This window comes from Procambarus clarkii, chromosome 10 (assembly GCF_040958095.1).
Source record: "Procambarus clarkii isolate CNS0578487 chromosome 10, FALCON_Pclarkii_2.0, whole genome shotgun sequence".
In the NCBI taxonomy this organism is placed as follows: domain Eukaryota; kingdom Metazoa; phylum Arthropoda; class Malacostraca; order Decapoda; family Cambaridae; genus Procambarus; species Procambarus clarkii.
In genome coordinates this window covers 46798075-46823571 of record NC_091159.1, presented here as the reverse complement: position 1 = coordinate 46823571, position 25497 = coordinate 46798075, and the positions used below count along the sequence as shown (strand labels likewise).

General features: G+C 38.8%; 1 protein-coding gene across 1 annotated transcript in view; it reads right to left on the bottom strand.

Annotated features, from left to right (window-relative positions):
* Positions 1-793: 793 nt before the first annotated feature.
* Positions 794-25497, bottom strand: part of LOC123774016 (cortactin-binding protein 2) — an 87173-nt gene continuing 62469 nt past the window's right edge. Inside the window, 8 exon segments of the mRNA XM_045768091.2 lie at positions 794-6261; positions 6716-7293; positions 8060-8203; positions 8371-8545; positions 9671-9902; positions 10074-10365; positions 12144-12294; positions 20238-20925. Of these exon segments, the coding sequence (XP_045624047.2) occupies positions 5823-6261; positions 6716-7293; positions 8060-8203; positions 8371-8545; positions 9671-9902; positions 10074-10365; positions 12144-12294; positions 20238-20925 (2699 nt within the window). The 3' untranslated portion in view covers positions 794-5822.

Genomic DNA, 25497 nt, shown 5'->3' with positions numbered 1-25497 from the left:
ATGATATATTTACTCATTATAATGTTGGTGCTGAATGTACAACACGAAAAAACATAACTTTAATCTGAATAAGTATCTTTTTATAAAGAAATTAGGCGAAAATAAAAAGCTGGTGACGCCAAATCAAGTCGACGATCCAAGCGTCGGTTAGGTTAGGTTTGGTTTGGTTTGGTTAAGTTAGGTCAGCCTAACCTAACATATCATATTTATTCATTACTAACGTATTGCCAGAAAGCTTTCTGAAGCTTGTGTAGCTTGTGGTAGCTTGTGGTAATTAGACGGACCCCTGCTGTGAAGACGCTAGCCTCCGAAGGGAGGCGTCACATACAAGTGCACTCAGGAAAAAAACAGAAGCTTGGACAATAAGAAGCAGGGCGGTGTTCCATCAAGTGCCTGCGAGTTGAGCGTGTATGGCCAATACGCAACCTCGAAAAGATTTATGAGTTTTCAAGGGAAACCAGTTTCCCTCATCAATCAATCCTGTCCAATACCACTTATGGACTACTCATGCCTGTGCCACCACTTGGGTGGCTTAATTTTCATCAATCAAGTACAATCACTTGAGAATAAACCTTGTAGGTTCGAAACAATGAGTAAATTTATAATAAGATATACATTCTAGTTAATTTTTCTTTTAGTCAAACCTCGCAAGAGCCGTAGTCAGAGGGATAGAAGCCCTAAACAAGAAAATAATGAATATGGAATATGCAGTCATAGTAAATTATTACAATAATGCACAAGCTTCAGCCTTGATATCCATCAGTTTAATCTTAAGAAAGGGATAACAAACTAGTTTTTATTAGGAAAAAGAACTGTACACTTTATATGATAGCTAAATACATTAATTGTACATTTTAAAATACATACCCTTTGTTTACACAGTGGTCTGTACATACATATACAATCAAGAAGAGATTCTTTTGATGACAACAGCTTCAGGTAATTTTAGTCCCACCCACCTTGTCCATTTTATATGCCTGACTCAATAAATGCATCAAATAACCGACTTGGTCAGTCATCTTGCTCTTGTCAACATAATTCACCTGATTACTTTCACCTCTTAGCTGCAATACTATTTGATGCCGAAGAAGTCATCTGTATCAAAGAATTGGTTTAGCTGAGTATTCCCAGTCCATAAATTTGATCTTTCTACTAAAATATCCTAAATTGTAACATAGTAAGAAACGACCTCCAGGTCTCCTACAGAATGAAACAACATTGAGGCATTACTGGCTGAAAATAAGTATCTCAAAAATGAAGCATACCAACTGCAATTTGGCTGAGGAAGTTAATAAAAGATGAGGTTACACATTTCTACCAATACAGGTATCACAAAGTTCCATCTTGTTTCACAAACTATATAATGTTTAAGAACCCAAACAATGTCAACAAAACCTTCTAGGGAACATTTCTCTCCTGTTTATAACACCCTCAACCATAGCTTCTCTCAATGGAAGCAAACTCCTTCATCACTACCTGTTGTTACGTAAAATGTTTTCATGACGAAAGTGTAATTTTCTTGAAAGGAGTTATGAGCCTTTAATTCTTCAATGTTGAGGGTTCCATGTACTCTCTTAAGCAATGAAAAATGGCTGTCCAATGCAAATTTTAAATATCAGAAAATGAGCCAAGCCAAACCTGTTCATTACTATAGATTATTAACAGCATACTACAGTGTACTAAAAAAATGTGTTATCTTTATCACTAAGTTTGTCTTTTAGGCTCACCCAACGTGAAACCCAACCTATGATAACCATTCATGTAACTGAATGAAATATGAAATGTGTGTCTTCCATGGCTGGTCACTTGATAACCATGTTCTACTCCCATATTTATCCTGTATCATGTTGTATTGTTTGTTTGTTTAAGAACAGAGTAGCAGATGCAGGTATTCAAATATTTAGGCTACCACCTGTCTTCATACCCCAAAAGCTAAAGACAGAGAAGCTATGATAAAAAATATTTACTTTAGGAATTCTACATACTGGACTGGCTATCATACAGGTAAATGAACCATGAATTGCTACACCTCAAAATGAAACAAATTATGAGTTGCTCTGCACTTACAATGAGTCAAGTCAAAAGGTGTCTGTAGGAAGGCATCTAAAGCAGATGAAGCAAGAGAAAGGAATAATAAAATTTTATACAGTAGTTACATAGATCAGTAGCGTGTGATAATTCATTAAATAACGGGTAATAAAAAAAAGTGGCTAAGACAGGAACACTTTTTGGAACAAACAATATTCTTTCCCCAGTAGTGGTTCCGTGGGAGTCAGAGGTATTTTTATCTTAAAAAGATTGCATGAAAACCAATGAAATAAGAATATAACTCTGTAATCCAAGCTATCTACACTCAATACTGACTATTAATTATTCATGCTCTCACATAACTAATAACAATTCATTGCACTTCAAATCTGACCCAAGTCCCAGAAATGCTCAGGTTACATAAAATGACTAACACCTACTGACAGATACTGCCCTTGCATATAGCTTTTGACCACATCCAAAGATGTGATCACTGCAGAGCTAAAAATACCAGTACAAAACTTGAGTGTGTGTATTTGGAACTCCAATAAGCAGCTATACTGAAGGCACCTGCTGATTATATTAACACCTTGTTAATATGTAAACATTGCTCACCAACAAGCTGATTAGCCACAATATTAGTGTTTGCATTTGATTTATATAGTTTCTGTTCTCAAATTATATAAAAACTAAAATTCAATGCCGATTCCAAAAACTTTCTAGAAAAATTATATTCAATCAAGATTGAAAACAAATATACAGCTGTGCCATATAATTATATGCACCAATGAAAATTTTAAGAATTTCGTTTAAATACATGCTACCCCTTATATGCAATTTTGCTAAGTATAAAGTCCAAAGAAATTATAGCAATTCATTCACATTATGATACAACCGACTTTCAACAAGTAAACAGCTGCACACAGTACACTATTATTTGATGTTCAATAAGCCTGAGATATTTATGCAACATATGAGAAGGCGTGGAGAGTCACATTAATGTATAGGCCCAAGGACTAACATCCATTTTGTTACGAACCTGCACTGTGCTTCTTCAGCTGTCCGCTTGTTGTGCCTCAACACATAGATAACAAAATCAAAATTATCTTCAGGAAGCTTTCAGAGGGCAGCATATTGTACACTCATCACTAAGCCTAAACAATATAGATTTCATCCAGGGCTTGTCTCATTTGATTACCTGATCAAGGAAATGTTAAAATTACTAATAAAATTTATTATTTTGCCTTGATAATTTACTATAATTGCTTAAAAAATATATTTTATTTAACATTTACAACAACATAAACCTAAGGAGGACAATAAGGAATGAAACAAGAGTAATCTATCATACAATCATCAAATTACAAATATAAAATACCCTATGTTTCTTCAAGGAATATTTTCACCAGGAAAATTGATAATAGTTACCTACCATTGATGTAAATTTCATAAAACTTGTATGCATCTCATTACCTGATACAGTAACTGCAGGCAATCACCTACATAGCATACGTATTCAACTAACCTCAGACAAGTTTATACAAAGAATGAAATTGAAGACCTCTGTCAGTTCAGAAAGATAAAGATGCTTGAAATAGCTGAAGTGTGTAATGCCCCATTAAATATATTGCTGACACATAGTACTGGGAGGAATGAGAAGTACTAGAGAACTTTTCTAATGAGCTTGAAAAACACTGTTAAGATGGTCAGTTCTTCATCTGATCAAAGGCACCCATCATCCTCCCACTGTTTGGATTTGTCTATAGAACACCCTCGCTGGGTGCTCCCGACGTCAGTGATCACATGATAATGCATCCATCTAAGAATATACTTCTATTACATTCAAGGGTTTAATGCCACAAATAATTATATGATTATTATAAATATTAGGTCCTTTGAATAACATCAACCTATGAATTTAATATACCATACTGTGAAACCTAATAAAGAGCTCAACCTTAAAAATTATCTATGTAAAACAGATTGAGCATGGTACATATTTCTAAGCAAATCTAGTTTGTTAGACAAAAATTGAAGTCCAAATTTCAAACAAAAAAAATGTATAACATTTACCTACTACATGCAAGGTCAGAATCCTTGACTATAGTATATGATTGAAACGGCTACTAATGCTACAAGTTTATTCAATCTACTATTTTCATCTTAAGATTGATATCGAGCCAATTGTTGTATTTATCCTTTGGTTTTGTACATGTGCTTTTTTATCACCAAGTTGTATTTACCTGATGTGCAAATTTCCCTCATTACTAAATTATGAAAATGTATATTGTATATGCACTGTCAACGCAGGAACTTCAGCTAACTTAAGTTTCTCTGAATTTTACAGTGTAGGTATGATATGTGAGATCATGTAACTAGCGTTTAGACAAGTGTTATGTTAATACACGAGACTTTCCACTGTGGTGTGTGTTTACCCCATATTAAAGGAAGCCTACATCTGTAGTCCTACTTCAAATATTTGTTTAGGTATGAGTGAAACTTATTTCTTGCACACAATATCACATCTTCATTACCAATTACTTACTGTCATGAGACAACCCAACACGAGGAAGTGTATCGCATAACTAGAGAATGACATTAAAACAACAGTTTCTTTGAATACTCCTACAGAGGACCTAGGAGACCTATTGAATATTGCCATCCAAACTGGTTAAGTCATCTTATTTAAGACCACAAACCAAAATCTTAATACTGTACAGTGCATAAGCACACCTCACATTTCCTAAACATGTAACTGGCTTCTTATATCACAAGCTTTCTTATATGCCTGTCCTAAGAATGAATATAACTTTTTGTAGTGGAAGATCCATAGTTAAGGTGATATTAGTGAGGTACTGATCTAAGATAGTGGCTCCAGGTCATCATTTTATAAGACATATTCTCTTTACATGCAGGATAGGATCTGGAATTTTTGTAATAATTTCCTACTTGATCGTCAATGTGTATGTGAGCCCTTCATTGTGAGCCCTGCATTATGAGCCCTTCATTGTGAGCCCTGCACTGGACATCTAGTTGCATCAACATTTCAATTGCATCACTGGGATAGTTGCCTGGGGATGATTGCCCAGTCTTAAAACTGGTTAACATTACTGGAGACACTGACATTGTAAAATATTGACAAAATTAAAGCTATGAACTGTGATCCTCCTCTACCTGTGCATGTGTCTGATTGTTCATCACTCCTTAAGTATAAAAAGCTCTGCATTAGAAAACAAAAATAGATCAAACCACTGGAAGAACAAATGCAAGTATCACATCAAGCTGCTCAAACATGCTAGTGAGTAAGAGATGAGGATGACCATTGCTAGGCAAGTGATAAAGGAAGGCATTCATGCTCGACTTGTTTCACTCAACACAGCCCTTCACACTCAAGAAAAACTATTTTCTTATGATGCTAGAGGTTAGCTGTTCATTTGCATTTCAATGCAAGTCATACATAGCACCTATACAGTAGGCAGAGTTGAGCAATATTGCCAAACACAACTCAACCACATGGAACAACAGCACAGATTTCCATAAATGAATGATTCAAAGTTTTTACTTTCTTTACAGGAATAGATTAAAATTTTGTTGAGATCATACCAGATGGCTTAAACGCATCAGCTTCCACATCAAATGATGCATAACCAATCTGGGGAAAACATTCATTCTATAGAGTGAGTTTCAGGTGGCTTTATGGAAGAAGTTTGGTAAAAGGAATAGAACCTCATAGGATCTCCAGTCACGGTGTCACCACAATAGTACGAGGTAAGCTGAGAAACGAGATACCAAGGTCACGCATATCCCATAGGTGAGAGACCCAAAATCTTTGTTAGATTAGCTTCATCCCACTCGGGTGAAGTGGGCGATGCCACACCAACAGAGGTGCATGCTTGTTGAGTTTCTGTTCTTTCATATGAAGGGCCTGTCCAAGGTTTATTACTCATCACTTCCAATGGCAAGTCCTTTGGCCGAGGTGATGGAACAGTTGGTTTAATACCCCGGAAAGCAGATCTCCCCAGACCACCATCTAGAGCTGCCAAGAAATTATGTGCTTCTGGAGTGGGTAAAGGCAAGTTTGGGGCAAGACTGCGTTGAATCACTACATACAAAGCCATACTGGTAACTCTGGCCTCGTCCACTTCCCCCCCAACACTGGACCTCCTCCAAACAGTAACCACCTCAGTACGAATTTCTTCACTTATGACATTATTCCACAAATGCTGGACACCACTGAAAATGAGAATTGTTCTGTTTAGTGTATTGTTCTGATATTTGTCAATTTCTCTTCTTTCTGTTATTTACATTTCTATATTGTATATCTTAATCTGTTTTGGTACTATTACTGCTACATGTTTAGTTGCTATCTCCAGTAGACTTTATAATACTAGATACAAACATTTTCAAATGCTAATAATTCTGTCAAGTATTTATCAATTGATGATGCAGATATTTTCTTAAAACTTAATTTGATGCAATTTGCCTTAAAATAAGAGAAACCAAAATGATACACAAATTCAGAGTGTGAAATAATGCTAAGTTAATCATAAGAAGTTAGCATTGTTTACGAAGTTATGATCCTTTATCCTTTTAGCCCTTACCTAACAAAAAGTTATTTAGTTTAAATCAATAATACAAACTTTTGTTATTAAAGTACTGTATCCACACAATTCTCTGGTCCACAAACCTTAAGATATCTCTGGGGTTGTTGGCTGCCAGTAGAGTCTGGGTAAACAGATGAGGGCCATGAATAGCAGAAGAGAAGCCTAGAGCCATGAGTGTAGCTGTCAGGCGTCCCCAAGCTCCAGATACCCAGTCGATGATCCGGTATGTCTCAGAAGTGGGAGATGGGAAGACTCCAGCATGTAACGAGGCAATATGTCGTGTAAGGGAGCGGCTCAGGATAGACACCAAGGGTTCTCGGTCGTGGCGAAGTTGCACCCACAGCACACCACCCTCAAGCTGCCCTCCACCTGGACGTCTCCAGGCATCCATAGTTACCAGAACTGTTCCACTGCTGACTCCCTGAACCATGGCCCATACGCCTGGCCATGCTTCTCTAGACACACGCTCCATGACAACAAAACCTCCACCACTTTCCACAATGCTTCGGACAGATTCCATACTAGATGCCCTTCCACCACCCATATCTATCCTAGTCATTCCTATGCCACCACCACCCTTCAAGTGAGCAAGACATCTTGCAAGAAAACGCTTGCCGCTGTCCTGAGGACCATACACTACAACACACTGTGACTGCTCAATCTGAAAAAAAAAAAGGGACACAATCTTAAGTGAAGAAAACAGAATTTGTGCTGAAAAATATAAGCAAACACAGTAAACATAAAAATACCAGATTCTTGCTAACAAAATAATCTTTGATCACAAAAAATCAGCATTGAATATAATGAAACACCATTTCCTGGGTGAGCCCCGGAGGCTTCCTGGAGCAATTCGACTGATATGCGATATATTAGTCTAGGGCATTAGTCAACGGAGTTCAGCCTTCCGGGGATCTTGCGCCAGAACCTGGCCATCTCAGAGAGACAAGGATGCAATGGCCTCTGGAAACTGCTTCAACTTACGTTTGGGGTGGATGTCCCCGTTTCGTAAGCTTTCTCATGCTTTGTTTCACCTCCGGCCTGCTCATGCGCCGCCTGAGCTGTCCTAGTCCTTGGACCGGGTGCTCTCTTTTCCTCTGTTTGTGATTGCCCCTTTGGTTCAAGATTGTTTTTCCAAGTCTGTTTCTGTTGGCATTGACCTCTAGGGGTCGGGTTGGTGAGCTTCACTATATGGGGTTGGTCCGATATAGTGTTGAATCAAGGTTGTACTGTACTGTACATCTGTGCATTTTGAATGCATGTCCACAGTGAGAAATTAGAGCCCTCAACAAAATATTTTATAGGAACATTTCTATATACAGCACATCTGTGCATTTTGAATGCATGGCCATAGTGAGAAGCTGCCCTAATGGAAATGTTTAATACAACTTTTCCAAATACAATGTGAAACAATTGTCTGAAATCCTTACCAAGCGTAGATAATTCTTGAGAATGGGAAGGGGAACCAGGAGTGAGTATGCTACGGCTTCAAGAGTGTGCAGGTGAATACAAATGTCTTGGCCACTATTGTTCACCAGAAGATCATATGGCCCACTCACCAGGCCATATTCACCCTGCAAGTAAATCAATCCATGAAAATACAGTACACCAAATAAGACTTATCCCAAACATAACTGAAGTTAATATATATTATGTGTTATAGAGAGAACCAGAGATAGGGAGATAAGGTGTTCCACCATAGGTGTGATGAAAATGCATTTGTCTCCCTTGTACCACTTACCCGTGTCCATTTATGGTGCCCAATTGAGAAATGACTTATGGCAGATTTGTGGAGTCCCAGAAATGATGTGTTGACCTCCACATCATACAGGGGATCCGATCGTCGCCTTTCTCCTCGTTGTTGTGCACCGTGACGGCTGCAACTGCTTATGTTTGGTCCACTTGGTCCCTGGTTTCTGTAAATTAACATTCATTATACTCAATATAACTCTAGTTATTTAATATTGAACATAAGAACAAAAAAAAATGCAGAATACCTACTGGTTTATATGAGGCAGCTCCTATTTATATCCACTCAAGCTCATTCATATCTGTCTAATCTATGCTTGAAACAATTCAGTTACCCCAATTCTTGCCAAGATAACCTTAACTATCCATTGGTTAGCCAATGGACAGTAAAGTACCAAGGAATTGCGAACATAGTGAGACTCACCACTACAGACATAACAGATGCAGGCCAGCTACTGGTAGTGGTGAAGATAATCCACATGTTAATTTTTAACAACCAGTTGGTGAAAATCTTGTCACAGAAATGACTTATCTATGTACATAGAATATTTACTTGTGTAGAATAAACTCAATGTACAAATTAAATACTTACATTCCAAGGATAACACAAACCATTTAACTGAATAGTTTTGGTCTCCTGTAAATACAACCCTAGCAGAACAAAATGTAATGAACTTAGGTCAGGGGACTTTTGTATTGGTCTCAATACCTCCACCTGATGGAGGTCAGGATAGAATCATTCTGTAGTTAGATATGGCACTGATTAAGGTCAAGGAGTACTTGGAAGGTGTTTGAGTGTCACAAGCACTAGCACTCTGGCCCACCAGCACTGAGTTAGACTGAGTCTTCTCCACTGTTTCTCTAACACCTATATAACCAAGAAAGTAGCAATTTGAAATTTCTCTGTTGCATCAGTGCAGAATGTAGGCCTATCCTGACTGTGCCTGATCCTAATCACGAGTCAGTGGGATTTTGCCTTAGATGCACTTGAGTGGAATAGCACAGTAATTCTCTCTCTCTCTCTCAGAACTAAACACATACTAATCTAAAAATAATGCTATACTTACCAACTAATCATTGTACTGCACTGTTCAATAATAATAATACTCTTAAAATTGTAATCACAGACAAGTGTTGCAGGGTTCAAGAGCAGCCATACCTTTTTGCTCAAACTTAAAATCATTTAAGTTTTATTTAAATACCATAATCCTTCAGAAGGTGGAAACCTGTCAAAATAATAATAAATTAACATTACAAAGCCACAAGGTTTTGAATATACAGTATCTATATACCTTGCAAGGGCATCCCAGTGATGTAATGCAAGAGATGTTAAGGTTTCTTCAAGGGCTGCCCACAGTGTTGCAGAGGTCACCCGCACGGCCCCGATGGCCCATCGTTCACTACACTCCCTATCACAGTTGTCTAATCCATCGTCCCCATTAGGCCCATTGCTTTCATCTCCATCAGCAACCCTGTCTAGATCTAGACCTTCAAGCCACACTGAGCAAGTGCACTCACTTCGGTCTGCGAAGTGTGAAGATCAAACTTTAATAAGAAAACTATACCTCACAGTTACACACGTTACATGCTACTCTGGCCAAAGTATCATCTAAGGTTTCAAATATATAACTGACAATACCTAAACTTTTTTATATCTGAATACATAGGTACAGGATATTAAAAAATAATACATACGCGAGCTAGAGACCAGAGCTAAAGATGCCGGCGATGCAAGATTAAGAAGTCTAGCATTATGGCTGAGGAATGCTGGAAGATCTAATCCAGCATGATTCAGTGCTGCCAGCATAGCAGAGTTTGTGGCAGACATAGCCAGGGCAAGTGGTGTGTTGCCTCGATGGTCCGGCCCTCCAGCAAGTCGGTGCAACAAGTTTGGGCCCTCTTCTATAGCTAATACATGTTGCACCAAAACATCAACACATTCAACTTCACCGGATTTTATGGCAGCGTGCAAGTAGTTGCAGCCATCCTAGAAGAAAAAATATTGTTGTACAATGTTACAATCATCATTCAATAATATCATTACTAAGAAGATAATGGCCACAGAATAAGGCTTCAAGTACAGTACCGGCACATTACATGAACAGTGATTTCTAAGCAGATCCTGCTGCAGTTCCTCAAGGTAATACACCACTATGTCTGATTAGACAAGATCATGCAATAAGACACTAGGATAAACTTGCACAAATACCACAGAAAAATTTTCATAATGTCTCAAAGTAGAGGTTGTACTGGTACCAATATTTTGACTGATAATGCTCACTACCTGATACTACCTTGCTACCTGATACCAATACACTGTATTGGTATCAGGTGTCTCACTGGAAAAAAACTGATACTCTGATGCTGACACTTAAAAAAAAAATTATGTTAGAACTTGTGCTCTCAGATTGTAAATAAAGACAGTAAATTAGTGACACTCAATGATTATAATAATAATCATTACGTAACTATTCCTGTGTATATATATATATATATATATATATATATATATATATATATATATATATATATATATATATATATATATATATATATAATATATATATATATATATATATATATATATATATATATATATATATATATATATATATATATATATATATATATATATATATATATAAATATATATACAGTTCAGCATTATATATATATATATATATATATATATATATATATATATATATATATATATATATATATATATATATATATATATATATATATATATAATGCTGAACTGTAATGTCAATCCTGACCTTAAAAGCTTCACTGAAGGTTGTAACAGAACCCATGAGCACCACACCAGAAACAAATACCTTTTTGATATTCCAAGAGTACGACTTAGTCAAACTAGAAATGCTCTACAAATCAAGGGACCCAGAATGTGGAATGACCTTCCCAATCATGTTAAAGACTGTACCTCTCTCAACCAGTTTAAGATAAAAACTAAACACTACCTAATAAATTCCCTGTAACCTACCTTACCCCTAAATGTCAACCCATGTCTACTATTTATTTAAACAATGCTGTTTGTTGACCAAATTGTATTTTTTGCTTTTATTCTGCAATGTTCCCCCTTTTTTTATTTTTATATTTACTCAACACATTTTATACTTTAATCTCAATTAGTATTAAGTTTTAGTCTTTAGTGTTTTTCCTGCCCGAAACGCTTTGCGTAATAGTGGCTTTAGGCATTGTATGTACTAGCTCTATCTATAAATTCATCAATATTTGTATCACACCTTGTATGTATGTACTTTACCTGAATAAACATTTGAATTTGAATTTTGAATTTGAATCTATGTTAGAAGCGGATTAATTTCATGACACCATTGTAAACCTACATTAAAGTAAAATAAAATGGAGCATCAATATTACTTTAGAGCAGGCAAGGGACTCCTCTGGTCCATGGTGATACTTCTATTTAATGTAGCTATTATGTATGAATACCAAGTTACAAAAACCTAGATTTTGCAAGAAGTTGTAACAATCTTATAACAATCTTAATCCTCATAAGTTTTACATGTGGAGTAACAGTCAAAATTAATAATTACACTACGTAGTTTCATAACTACTAGTACTATTTAAAATACAGTACTAATATATAACAAAGTATGAACAGTATTTGACTGGCAGTAAGTAAGCATAGCAATTGCTGTTACAGTTAGAATTAAGAAATGAGCCACATTTCTGCTGCAAAATATTAAATACAAAGATATTAACACAGCAAATTCTACCTACCTTTGTGGTGTGTTCTAGGGACTGAGGAAAGCTAAGCAGGGCAGCAGCAGCCGGAGTGCAGGCATACAGCAATGCCAGGTAGGTAGGCGTGCGACCGTCTTCGTCCTCGGCATTAACACTGGCACCGCACCTCACAAGCACCGGTACCGATCTGCCACATCACACCCCATTACTACTTATGCTATGTATATACCTCCTTTACAACACACTCTTATATGCAGGCCCAACAATTCAGCAATCATCACATTACTTAAGGATGCTAAAATATGACTTTAGGTCAAACACACTTATAAATAAGCAAACCATATCTTGAGACCATTTTGAAATTACTTTCCTTAACACACAACCATAAAAAACAAGATATGGAATTTTCCCAAATGAATGATTTAGAAACAAGTTATTTAAATTTTAAAACACATCAACAATTTAAAACCCATAGCAATTACATTTAAACTACAGACACTACAATACAGTACAGTACTGTAGAAGATGAACAAAAATTCCTACGAATAATCAGGATAACCAACAAAGTTCTGATCCCATAACATGACAAAGGTCTACATATGAAATATCTAGATACTTAATCCCATGATTAATATGCACTATTACTTCATGCCATATTTCACAATACAAAGCTTAAGAAGCCTAAATACCCTACAGCACCCTTTGCTACTAAAGGTACAAGATGGTAATGAGCAATAAATGAGGACTTGAATGTCAGGACGTGACTGGTACTAGCGCTTGGCAAGATTTACCCGTATCATCTAGCACAAATCGTGCAACCTGATCTTCATTTATATTTTTGCATATTTAGCATGAATCCCAAGTCATTTTTCTTCTTCTTTTTCCCCAAATCGATGCACTGTATACTTACAAAAGTAAGTATACGAGTGTAGGTGAAAGATTTCTCTGAGCAGGCTACTTGGTTTCTTCTTTATGTAATGTCCTGCTCTCACTAAACATTACCAACAGCAGCCAGCCAAGGTCAACAATGGAAAATATGGGATTTCTCTAAGCAGCTTAAAATTACCTCTAGAAACTTTATTAATTTACAATGAAAAACTCCTAGTGATAATCAGCCTCAAAGAGACTGCCAAGTATCACTTTCTTATTAACAAGGATTCAGGCAGAGATGAACGAAAGCATTCTCTTGAATATACAAGAGAAACAAAGAATGGCAGAGGGGAGTATGAAGCTGATCTACACAGCTACATGTAGCTAAAACCACTTAAAACAAAACTGCCAAAGTCCTAAAAAAAAAAAAGAAAAAAAAAAAAAAAAAAAAAAGTGAGCCCTCAAAATGAAGGCAAACATGAAGACTATAGGAAACGTGGCCACACAAGATGTAAGTAGTGTTGTTCACTCCACTGGCAACCATTGTTTGTGTTGTTTCCCAGCAACACTTTTCCTTCAAGCAGTGGTCTGTTTTGGTTTGCTCAACTTTCTGGTCAGTTTGCCTAGTTTCTTGAGTCAATCTAATTGAGAAAATGTAATTTTGGTCCAAGTTAATAATAAAGCAATACTCGAGTTCCAGAAAGGTAGTGTGGAAACCTGGCCAGAATGAAACAAAACCTCTTAAGTGAGACCTAAAGTACACAAATCACTAAATTCTGCACCAGTTATGTGAAGACAATGCATCCAAGGTGCTGTGTCAACACAAAAATGCCTTGAACTAGGCACTTGATTCAAAGGAGCTGTGAATGCAAAAGACAAGTTCAAGAATAGAATGACCCCAGCTGAGGCACAAACCAAATCAACATGAAGAAAACTTTGCCACACTAGCTGACAAACATTCAAGAAAGTAAATTAACTAAATTAGACATATATCTACTTAATCAACTTTATTCCAGGTGCCAACAAAATAAATACAAAATAAATAAAATAGTTTTCAAGCAGGTCTTCTGGCCGACAAATCTGGCACCTGGACTCGCTAAATGTTCTCATCTGCTAGCAACAGTCAAAACTAGTGTAGCTCCCAAAACTCGCAAGAATGAATCCCTCAAACACTGATACCTATTGCCTGGGTGATGTGAAAGTCCAACAAGGAAACTGGATGGGGGCAACAAGAGCTTGTTGTGAACAAAGGCTGGACCAACCACATGGGAGCTAACAAAATATATGTGGCTCACAAATCTTTTAAACTTGATCATGGAGTACACATCTAGACCATTGGTTTTTACAGATTCAACTGTAGAAACATCATATTTAATGCTGCTAACATCTCCTTGCCCAAGAACATTGCCATATACCAACATGTCCACCCTCCTGTTTAGTTAGTACTTATAGTAATGATGAGGACCATAGTACACTTATGACATAATGAATAATTACAAAGTAGACAGCAATACTATTGAATTTTGACAAACCAGGAAAGGTTTTGTATTTGTGTTGCAAAGACAAACTAAACTAACCAAACCTAACCTTCCTAGGTCTGATACACGCTATCTGGGGCCTAATATAGTACAGTACATACAAGTGCTATACTAGGCCTAGCAATAATTATTTTTTAGCTTTATTTTTTTTAATTATAAAGTGAATAGTACCAAATTCTATCTAATTGCCTTTTACATCAATGTTTCTACTATGGTGCACAGTTATAAAAATTAGTATCTATACAGGAGGATGGGTTGCATATACACCATAGGACAGCAATTTCACATGCAGATAAACAGGTATACCTGTGACTAGCCAAAGATCCCACAAGGCAAAAGGGAAAGACAGCACGTCAACTAAGAATGTCTCAAACTCTCATTAAGGTCAAAACAAAGGTTCCAATCTTGTAAAGAAGGAAAAGACAAAAGACCAAGGGCTGGGTTCCACACATCTGGCCAGACTTCCTTGAGAGCAGACCCCTGAAATCTCATCTCCAGTGACAAAATGTGGATGCCTGTGTAGTCAAATATTGAAGACATTTAGGGCTATGCCCTACCTACCAAAAAAAAGGGGGGGGTTCCAGGGCCATTGCTCCCTGCAACTTCCCTGAAGAGGCCAGGTTCTGGCTCGTGGTCCCCGGTAGGTCAAACTCCATAGACTAATGCCCAAGTTTAATATATCACACATTAGCCCAGGGAGCTCCAGGGAGCCGAAGGGCCTCGACAGAAAAATAAGTCATTTCAACACACTCAAACAAACACTCTGATTATGAGGTTGGCATGTAATCACCCCAATGAAACTACATGCACGAAACTGATGTAGGCAAATAAACCAAACGAAGGCCACAGCCTGGAGACATGACCCCAAAGACACCATACCATACTGAAGGTTACCTGAACAATCTCTGAAGATGCTGTATCTAGTGGCTGTCGCTCACTGACAATCAATACCAGTGAACCCTAAAACTAAGCTGAAGCAGAAATCAAGTCCAAAGATACACAATAAACCATGGAGAGAACACTGAAACATAAACCATTTGCACAGGTGAAGTCTCTGAGAATAACCACACAAATGAATGGTAATCTGCAGAGCTGCACATTGCATATGGTAACTGTCAGGAACAGAGTGAGGAATGCCACTTCCCCTAATCCAGCTGAACTAACCACCGCTGTCACCTGGTGGCAGTCAGCATAATGGGTATTTGCTAGTTATGTAGTTTTAGAACAATAACTGCCTATTATGACAGCATTTGTGTAGTTGTAGTGAGCATTCATTGGGAATACCAAGAGGTATATGTGCCTTTTATCAGACAAAGCAGTTTTTTTTTTAGTGCTAGACAAATGTATGCTCTTTGTGCAACTTGCCCGTGCACTGCAAGACACAATCATTTTAAAAGATATTTATCTTGGTAAAGCTCAATGTTGCACAGTGCCTGGCATGATAATGGTGACCTGCATGACCCCATGGCTATGACTCGGGGGAGCAACAAATACAGTGGTGACACCCACAGAAACTTTCACTAAAGCATCGTTAGCAATCTAATCTTGACTACAATTAACCCTCAGACTAATTTAGTTATTACTGAGAAGAGACTGGTTAGAATAGCATACAAGGCTATAAAATGCTTGCAAAAAATTGCACTATTATTAAAAAATAAAAACACATTGACAATTACATAAATTCCCTCACAACAAATCTTCAAATTGAACTCTGCACATACTGTACCTACAGAAGCATTTATCCTCAATGACAGTAACTCATCAAGTTAGTAGTTAAGTACATCTACTCTAAAGTGACAATGGCTACTAGGAGACAGAAGGCAGGCCACTCACTTGTTAACAAGGCTCTGGTTTCTGGTCTGGGTTTGGAGCCACTGATGAGAAGGCAAGCACAAGGATTCAAGAGAAACAATGAAGGAGAGGAGTTAGTGGTAAACTTTGACAGTTTCAGTATTTAATTCAAAATTAATCTTTCACACAGAAGACAGGACTTGCAAGCTATACAGAAAAAATACTACAGTATTTCACTTCGGGAACCAACTCGGTCTTTAAACAATACTGTTCAATACAAGATGGAGCATTAACATTAGGAAATTATATAGTGTATGTTTTGATCTTAAAACAATCGAGAGGTACCCACAGGTTGTCATAACTCTGAATACATAAAACCAGTGTTGAATATAATGTAATGCCCTTTTCTGGCCGAGCCCCAAAAACTCCCTGGAGCTTTCGGACTGATATTAGCTACATTATCAAACAGAACACCCTGGAGGGTGCCAGGGAGCTACCGGGGCTCACCCAGAAAATGGCGTTTCATTACATTCATTGCTGGTTTACTGAGGGGAGCCCCGTCGGCTCCCTGGAGCTAGATACCCAAAGCTAGGTAAAAGAGGGACTAATCCCCCCCCCCCCTTCCCCTCCCAGTGCAGAGGGGGTGCGTGAACGAGTGGCACGTCGAGTTGATAACGATTTGCTTGTTGCCTTGTTTTTCTTGGGGGGAGTTCTTGGGCTCTGTTCGGTCTTGGGTTGCACTTTTCTACCAGCTGGGGGTCTGTTTTGAGGTGCCTACCTTTCTGGGTGCCTAACCCCGGTCAATGGCAAACAAATATACTCTCAAAGAGTGGAGTTTTCATAGGCCAGTGCTTCCTTCGCCTCTGAGGGAAACAAGTTCTGGCTCGTGGTTCCCGGTAGGCATAGAATTCCATATGACTGAATCCCTCGACTATTATAGCTAATATCAGTCCGATAGCTCCAGGGAGCCAACGGGACTCCCCTCAGAAAAGTGGTGTAATGAGTACTGGGGACTGAATGATTACAGGGCACTGTAATGAGTAAACAGTGGAGGTGGTGCTAACCTATCAACTGGGGAGAAGAGGAGAATGGGAGGGAGGGGGGGGGGGGGGGGAATTTGCAAATTCCAGAGGAAGAATATTTTAATTTACACGGGTTGTTGGTTATAGAAAATATACATATTTTACGACCAAACACTCACACTCTTTTGTGTTCTTTACCTTTCAAGAGCAAAGTTCTCTGATTTTCTCTGTGTTTATGGTGACCTTGCTCTTCACTGGTTCTATTCTGCATTTTCCTCCATATTGTTCACTCCAATAAGTTGTTATTTTGCTGTGTAGAATTGGGACCTGGCCCTCCAATATTTTCCACGTGTATATTATTTGACATCTCTCTCTCGTCTCCATTCTAGTGAGTACATTTGAAGAGCTTTGAGACAATCCGCCAGTTCACCACGAACCCGTACCTGGCGAGCTAGGAAAGAACTAAATTCCTGGCAAGCATACACGCAGACTGGCTGGGAGCCCACACCAGTCAGTCGTCGAGGTAGGCCAGAACCCGAACACCAAAAAGACGCAGACGGGCCACCACGACCTGAGTAAGGCGTGTGAAAACGCAAGGTGCCAGACTTGAGCCGAATGGAAGGCAACAAAAGCTGTAACCCTGACGCCCCACAACAAAACCGAGTCAGTCCCTGAACCCTGGATGAATCGAGGCATGCCAATACGCGTCCTTGAGGTCTAGGGACACCATCCAATCGCCCGGCTCCAACAGTAGACAGACCTGGGACAGAATAGTCATCCGAAAGGAAGGGCAATAAACCCATGGGTTCAGACTAGACAAGACCAGAATGAACCTGAGGTCCGCGCAGTCCCATTTCAGAACCAGAAACAGGCAGGAAACCCACTTAAGGAACGAGGTCATTTCAACCACACCCAAGTGAACCCACTCCAAGATGGCCCGACAGAGCACAGGAGAAGAGGCCTGCCCCACCAATCCTGATCCCCCAAAAGGAGGGGCCACCCAACGCCACTGCAGGCCGCATAAAGCTACCTGAAAGGCCCACAAATCGTGGGTCCAAACATGAGCAAACAGGGCGAGTCCCCCCCCCCCTCCATCGCTTCATCAATGGGACGAACTGCGAAAGGGTCGACACCTCTTACGAGAACCAAGGCGGCGCACAGATCAATCACAGCGTCGATTAGAAACAGACGGTTCCGAAGACTGCGCCACCACCGAATCTGGCGCCACTGGCCTACCAAGACGGGAGGAACCCTGGGCCCTGGTACGACCCCTCTGGGAAGGCCCCACCACGAGCCCCTTGGAAAACCAACAAGTCTGACTTAGGACGACAAGTAGACAAAACTGCCTACAGATATTGTACTGCACAACTGCAGACTCTGCAAACAGCAATAGACAAAAGGGGGAAGACAACCTAACAGGCAAGGCCCAAGCGGATTCCAAAGAAGAAGCAACTGCCTGCCGACATGCGAGACGGGAAGCAAAAAACAGCGAAACCGTATCCCACAGGATCGAAGCGAACAGCTTCAACAATGCAGACGACGCACAGGGGCCTGATAGCTGAGTTGACAGTGCTCTTGACTCGTAATCCTAGGTTTGGGTTCGATCCCCGGTGATGGCAGTAACAAATGAGCAGTTTGTCCCTGATGCCCATTACCTAGCAGTAAATACGATGGGATGGGATTTACCTAGCAGTAAATAGGATCATGTAGGTCCCCGACCTGCATGATCAACATCCAGAAAAGGAAAGCATCTATCTTCCATATCTTTCAATTAGACTAAAGCAAGAGACCAGCAGTAAACACATCTGAAACCCTGCAAATGTGGACAGCTGTTAGGACCAAAGTCTGAGAAGCCAGAAGCTGCAGTTAAAAAGTTCAATCTCACAACAAGAGGAATTAGATAAAGCCTCCCCACCACCCCCCCATCAACTGCAAGCCAAGACAATTCATCAGCACCCTGAGCGACTCCAAATGGCTGGCCAAGCCCTTACAGATAGTAATACATTTCAATATATTTAATACCACTGTTAAATGGATGATGCAGTAGAATTGTAACCCCCACCAGAGACCAACAATACTACCCTATGTGATGATGGGTGGAGACAAGAGCTCCAGATGACACCAAAGTATCTGGATTAAACTCAAGACAGTGCTGAAGGCTGCCAGAAGCATGAAACCAGAAACACCGAGGAAACCTCTAAAGGAGATGCTGGATAGCTAGGGTTGCTCGCATATAAATCCAGAGCAGTCAACAGAATTGCAAAGAAAAGTTTAATGCATCCAGAGACAACCAGAGGATGTGTGACATAGGCTAAAGTGAGGCAGCATTTCCCAAGCCCAAGCTGAAAATGGGAAGGTAATCAAGCTAACAGAGTTGAACGAAAAAAAAAAAAAAAGACGACATCCTTAATCAGCACCCAAAGTTAAACGCCCTCTTCCCCTAAGGCAGAAGGGCCAGCTGCTGAGCCCTACTAAAAACAAGAAACCTGTAGATGACAGTATGACACAATGTACTTGCAGTAACAAATTACGATAATTTGCATTTTGGCATTTATTTAATCCGTATCCATAGTTGTTTTGAGGTTTCTCATATTACTGACATTTGATCTCTTGTAAAAAATGTATACATTACAATTTAAAGAATAAAAACAGTACATAAATCTAGCTGTATTGTTGTGTATTACTAAAAAAAAAAATAGTTTTTTTTAAACTTCCTGCAATGCATACTAAAAGGATATTACTTTATTCAAACTATAGCAGCCAAAATTTACAAATACTGCAATGAACATTATATAGATCTACTGTACTTCATTCTCTTAAAAATACAGATTATTACTTGAATGGAACACGTTGGAATGGAACATTAATATAATTAGCAGATACTGTATTGAGCAACACTTCCAACTTACTGCCAGTTGTTTCCCTGTGCTGCGAGATGTAATGCAGTCATCCCATCCACAGTCAGAGGTGTCGACACATCCAGAGGGGAGTGAGGAGGCTCCAGTTCCTCACCATCCATTGGGGTGAGCAGAATGGGAGGATCACTAAGAGGTAAAGGTGGTGGCGGACCAGACGGGGAAGTAGGTGGTGGCGAGCAATAATGAAAATTTATTGAAGCCAGGGAGGGTTTTGAAGAGGTTAAACTTGGAGCTTTACTGGGTAAAGGAGTCGAGTCCATTGAAGGCATTGAAACAGTCGAGACTGGGGACAGCAATGGTGGTGGCGGTGATGACGGCAATGGGGGTGGGAGCAGCGAATGTGAGGTTGCAGCTGAAGGAGTGTGTGATGAAGCTGACAGTGATGAAACAGTTGCTGCTGATACAGAGGAGGTGCTCGTTACAAAGCTGAAAGCAAGTGAATTTGGAGCTAGAGGAGATGATGATGATCCAAGTCCTCCACTGTCTGTACTTGTTTTTGTAGAATGAAAGGGAGGAGAAAGAGGAGGGAGCAATGGTGATGAAGGTTCAGTTGAAGAAAGAGAAGACAAACATGAGGAGGAAATTGGGGATGGAGATGAACAAACAACTTGTGTATTTGGGGCATTAGAGAAGTTAGGAGCTAGGTTAGGTGACGTTGGTACTGCTACGTTTGAGGAACCTGAAACACACACAACCAATTTATTAACAGGTTAGAGATTGTCTTCACCATATAATCCCAAATTCACCCACAACAAATAACCTTAAAAGAACTTGAAAATACTGTAAATATTTAGTACAACAAAGTGAAGTTAGGTGACCCCTATAAAGTGGAGGTCAACAAACTTTTAACAATTATACAGTATATAATTTATATATAAATATAATTTATATATAAATTATATATGTACACACACATACATGCATTCAAATATAAAAAAATATCTTTAAATACCTCTAAATAATTATTTGAAATAATAATGTACAGATTCACTGCAACAAAATTGTATTAATATGCCAAGAATGAGCAACACTAGATACCATTAGACCTCTCTCATAATTAAAATGATCAGATAACATATCTTTAATAGCACAGTTTTCTTCCTTATTTAAACCACTCCCCGAATTCCTTGTTACAACACAATTTTCACTTCATCCTGTCACTGAATATTATAACTAAATATATCTGCTGTTTAATATTTTGAAGTTAACACTATGTTCCATTCATCACTGACATATAAACAAGAGCCCTAAAGCTAAACTTGAATACAAATACAGTAATTCTATCCTTTAAAAGTAACTTGTCCATTTTCAGTTTCCAAGTCATCTTTAACTTTTCTCAAAGATCCCTTTCAATCACAAACTCCAAGTTCTTATCTTATTTGTCCTTTAATAATCATAATTCTAAATCCATTTGTCACTTTCATGAGGAAGGAAGGAATTACATCAGAGATGATGAGACCAATATAGAAATGACATAAAAATTCAAAATAACAACCACCTTAGCCAACCATAGTGTCGTTCTAAATCCATCCCCACTTCCTCAAGCACACTTCCAATGGTTCAGATACAATAAGAGAAAGGGGTGACGCTGAGTAAAAATGACACTTGCAACCCTAAAAAGACTACTACTACTTACTCTCTCTTCTTGCTACTACTACTACTACTTACACCTGTCCATCCTCACCCCCCTCCCCCCCCCCCCCATAGCCTTTAATTCAGTCAAATACACTCCCTTCGCCATCCAGCATGATAATCATCTCAACATTCTCTAATCACTCAATCCTTCCTAATATTTTTACGATATGATATATAAAGGGGGTACTACCACCTCTGGTGCCATTGTAGGGACCCACAGCCTCACAGAAGGGAACACAGAGCATTCAGAGAAAAGCTTGCCATTTAACTCTGAATATGATATTACTTTCTTGATATTATATTCCACGAACTACGTATATGCTTTTCACTCTCCGGTCCCCTCCACATTTAATATCATGTGCTCTTTCCATGTCATAAAGGCCATTTATACCTTATAAGCTTTCTCACCTGCTATCTCCAATAGGTGTTGTAATGTATAACAGAGGTGTACCTGGTCCACACAACCTCATTACCAATGAAAATTACCTTGTGCATCACTTAACCAACTTCCATTATTTTTCTGTATTTTTTGCAATCACTATCCTGCCATACACTACATTTACAACACTTCTCTCTTACACGGTATCTGCTGAATAATGTCTTCTAGAAGTTTTCCATTGACATGCAAACAAAAAATAAAAAATAATTTAATACAGTATATCATTGTTAATAATTCATACCTAATATGCTACTTGAAAAGCCTATTGTCTCCCTGACATTTAGAGTCGGTATCCACAACACAAATGACTGGATTTGTGATCCAGTCATTTGTGTTGTAATACATAGAGATTGTTGGAACGTAGTGATTGTTGTAATATGTAGGTTGTTGGAATGTAGTGATCAAAGAGGCGATATGATCACTATGTTCAAAATAGTAACAGGAATCGATAAAATTGATAGGGAAGAATTCCTGAGACCCAGAACTTCAAGAACAAGAGGTCATAGATTTAAACTAACGAAACAAAGCTGCCGGAGAAATATACGAAAATTCACTTTTGTAAACAGAGTGGTAGACGGTTGGAACAAGTGTGAAGGTGGTGGAGGCCAAAACCATCAGTAATTTTAAAGCATTATATGACAGAGTGCTGGGGAGACAGGACACCACGAGCGTAGCTCTCATACTGTAACTACACTTAGGTAATTACACTTGGGTAATTACATGAGACCAGAAGGCATGGCAGGATATGCAAAATACCCCCGTTAAAAAGCAGAGGTGCAACAGGTACTCAGAGAGAGATCTCTATCAACATCTGAGGCCCGAGACTGTTCAACAGGCTTCCACTACACATAAGGGGCATAACTGGCAGACCCCTCACAGTGTTCAAGAGAGAACTTGACAAACACCTCCAAAGGATACCTGATCAACCAGGCTGTGATTCATACGTCAGGCTGCGAGCAGCCGCATCGAACAACCTGGTTGATCAGTTCAGCAACCAGGAGGCCTGGTCGATGACCGGGCCACGGGGACACTAAGCCCCAGAAGCACCTCAAGGTAACCTCAAGGTAACCTCAAGGAGGTTCGTGGAAGGGGAGTAAGGTTGGGGGAAGGGGGGGTGAGGTGAGTTTGGGGGGAATGGGGGTGAGGTGAGGTTGGGGGAAGGGGGGGTGGGTGAGGTTGGGGGGGAAGGCTCCAGGGTGCAGTGAGGTCAAGTGAAGGGGGGGGGTGAGGTGTGGTGAGGTCGGGGTGAGGTTGGGGGCGAGATAGGGACTTGTCGATCTGTCTAATACCCAACACTACCCAAATTTACTTAAAAGCTACCCAAAGCTTCCTAGCATTACATAAGTTATCAAGAAATATGATATATTTACTCACTATATTGTTGGTGTTGAATGTAGAATAAGGAAAAACATATTTTTACTCTGAAATAATATAAATTTATAACGAAATTTGATGAAACTACGTGGCATGAGAGGCCATAGGAAGTCGCTGATCCAAGCGACAACGTTGTAGAGCGACTTATCCAAGATGAACACATTATTCAAGATATATTGTTGCCTACAGGTTATATTAAACTATGTTTGGATTGGATAGGATAAGACAGGGTAGGTTAGGTTGGTTTGGTAGGTTGGTTAGGTTAGATTGCTTAGGTAGGTTGGTTAGGTTGGGTTGGGTTGGGTTGGGTTGGGTTGGGTACAGGAGGCTCGTGTGCCAGCAAACATTGTCATTTGGACCGTTGATTTGCTCTGGCGTCACCCGCTTCTTATTTTCGTCTAATTTCGTTATAAAATTATACTTTTTCAGAGTAGAAATATGTTTTTCATGTTCTACATTCAGCACCAACATTATAATGAATAAATATATCATATTCATTCATTACTAATGTAATGCTAGGAAGCTTTGTGTAGTTTTGAGAAAGTTTGGGTAGCTTTGAGTAATTAGACGGACCCGGACTTGCGCATAAAGTAATACTAGGAACTGAGTCGGCATATATGGGAGTAGTGTAATGGTAAAGCAACCAATCGTCTGAAGATTGGGGAGGAGTTCCCTGGGACGGGAGATATCACATATATGGTCAAATGGCCACAATGTGCAACAATTATAAAACAACTACACGATAATTAAATATCAAGTCCAATGCAAAGCAATTTCTTACTCTGTGATAAGAGTGAATTTCAGACACACACCTGGTACTATATATGTAAATAACATTTACTGTATTGCAAAGCTATTTAAGTTCAAGCTGAAAGAGGTAAAAACAAATCTTAAGACTATACAGTACTTAACTTACACAGGAGAGACACTAAGGTAAGCTGTTGTTAAGAGTAACTTTACAAGCTCTAATTTGAAGTATTACTATGCATATAAGATTAATAAAAGACAAGACCATGTTATTCAAGTCAAAGCACTCAAAGTTAGGATTAAAACTGATCAAAGCATCCTCAGTAATCAACACAAGATTTAACACACATTTTGCAAAATACGTTCTGTATACAGTATAGATCCTGAGTTGCAAATGTTGTATAAAGCACAATGTTTTGCCAGCAGCATATATATGTGCACGTGTAGTTCACCAACTTGAAATTTATAAGTATCCCAAACAATTATAACTATATAAAATACACTTTTCTAATAGAAGCAGAATTACTTTAATTGAATCATTTGTGAAACAAATAACCTTTTAATTCAAGTACTTAAAAGAAAATCCGTCTTTATCTGCTTTAGACTATCTCCTCAGAACCTATATTCACACAACAATGCTATTAAAAGTCAACCCCCACAACTGGGCACACACAAGGTCCTGCCTGAGCTGCTGTGCACTGAGGCTGCCGGGAGGGAAGCGGCACACATTATCTAAGCAGGCGCCAAGAAGGAAGGGCACTCAACACCTGCAAGTTGTACCCAGCTTTAAGCCCATTCCACAATTTCATCAACAAAATGCATATGAAATGTAAAGCATAACATTTAAGCCTGACATTTGAAGAAAAACATTTTTTATATTCTTCCTATTTTGTAAAAATCTCTAAAGCATAGACATGCTATACTATACAGTACTGAATTACCAGTAATATAAATTTATTAATAAAAATACATTAAAGATCCTCAATGAAAACAATGTAATTAAGCAAATAAGTGATTCACGTTCAATAACTTTACCTAATTAGTAACAGGAAAAAA